We start from the raw sequence: 1,533 nt of genomic DNA, 5'->3' as shown, positions 1-1,533 counted from the left end.
CCCATTTATCTGGCAATTATAAGCTATGTTCTCTTCAATTTCAGCATCGTCATAATCTGAGGTTGTAATGTCGACTTGAAATGATTTGTGCAAAAAGATGGCCAAAGCTCCAGTTCCACTGCAATAATATCAAACTATAAACATCAGTAATGGGGAAAAGAGCATTGCCACATTCATTTCATATTCTTGAGCACAAACAAGAGAGAATACGAGATTGCTATACATCCACAAACACCTAAACAGATAGTAGCTATGACAGATTTAATCCTGGAAAGCTTTCAACTTATTAAAATATTGAGCAAGAATTCTACGCTGAAAAAGGTGAAAATTTGAAAAGAGATACAAGGTCTCACAAAGAGTACTAAACAAAGTGATATAACACCTTCCCAATTCAATTACTTTCCGTCCATCCATCCATGATCTGTGATGAACCAACCATTCGATAAATGCAAATGTGCCGGGCCAGAGTAGATTAGCATTTAATTGGTGAAAAGAAAATTCCCGGATAAGCAATTCCTGCATGCACGCCAAAAAATACAAAAGCTTAAAGGGTCAATCATAATAATCATGTCAGGTTGTCCTATAGGAAAGCAACGGAATAAAGCCTACAAACAATTGATAGAACCAAAGTTATCCCCGAAAAAGTCTTTTTTTAAAAAAAACTTTGAAGTACTCCAGCAAGCAACATCATGGCTACATGTTCCGCCTACCAAAACATATCGTATCCATCATACACATGAGTCCAAGTAATTCACAGTCGGCTATCAGTAATAACACTCCAACACAGTTACAAAATATACCTCTCAGAATCATCCTTTCGCAATCAATGATCGATCTCATAGAAAAAGAAATAAATCAGAAGCAAACAATAACCTATCACTCTCACGTTACAACTTCAAAACTTCCAAGTCGTTGGATAAACTCATCCTTTTGCAAACATAAGCTTCACGATTTTTTTTAAAAAAAACCGTGAAAAACAAATATTTCTTAAACTCAAACACGCAGAAGAATATGATAATTAAATAACTTAGAGACCATTCCAGGAAATCTGTGTCTTCTCTCCTCGAAGTTCTGGTTGCTCTCAATGTTTCCCTCTTCTGCAGAAAAATACCAATAAAACTCGGAATATTAACAACTAATAGGAGTGAAAACATATATACTTAAAGATGTGAGGGAATCCATGATTCAAATGGAAGATGACGTACCTGCGCTGGTACCGTCGCCGTCGGAATCGACGAAAAGCGAAGACGGAGAGAAAAGAGCAATGTCCATTTTGCTGGAGACTAGGCCTCGGAGCCCATTAATGGATGTATTTGGGCTCACATATTTTCATCCAGCCTTGTATATTTTGGGCCTGTCAACCGTTTCATCATGTTTATTTTTTAGCCACTCACCTTGCAGTAATTGAAATCAAATCATATTAATCGAAAACAATATATATAAATAAATAAGACAAAAACTTGTGTGAGACGGTCTCATAGATCATATTTTGTGAGACGGATCTCTTATTTAGGTCATCCATGAAAAGTATTA

The 1,533-nt window shown here is 36.1% G+C and overlaps 1 protein-coding gene across 1 annotated transcript; it reads right to left on the bottom strand.

Annotated features, from left to right (window-relative positions):
- Nucleotides 1-6: 6 nt before the first annotated feature.
- Nucleotides 7-1,345, bottom strand: LOC140966419 (uncharacterized; the record flags this gene model as incomplete). Its single annotated transcript, XM_073426709.1, has 4 exons — nt 1,206-1,345; nt 1,036-1,097; nt 383-516; nt 7-118 (listed from the first exon to the last, which is right to left on the bottom strand). Coding segments are annotated over exons 1-4 (375 nt in total), but the record flags the coding sequence as incomplete, so codon positions are not given.
- Nucleotides 1,346-1,533: the final 188 nt, after the last annotated feature.

This window comes from Primulina huaijiensis, unplaced genomic scaffold, assembly GCF_012295235.1.
Source record: "Primulina huaijiensis isolate GDHJ02 unplaced genomic scaffold, ASM1229523v2 scaffold206118, whole genome shotgun sequence".
NCBI classification, from domain to species: domain Eukaryota; kingdom Viridiplantae; phylum Streptophyta; class Magnoliopsida; order Lamiales; family Gesneriaceae; genus Primulina; species Primulina huaijiensis.
Note: the sequence above shows the minus strand (reverse complement) of the source record. Positions and strands in the feature narration are given on the sequence as shown.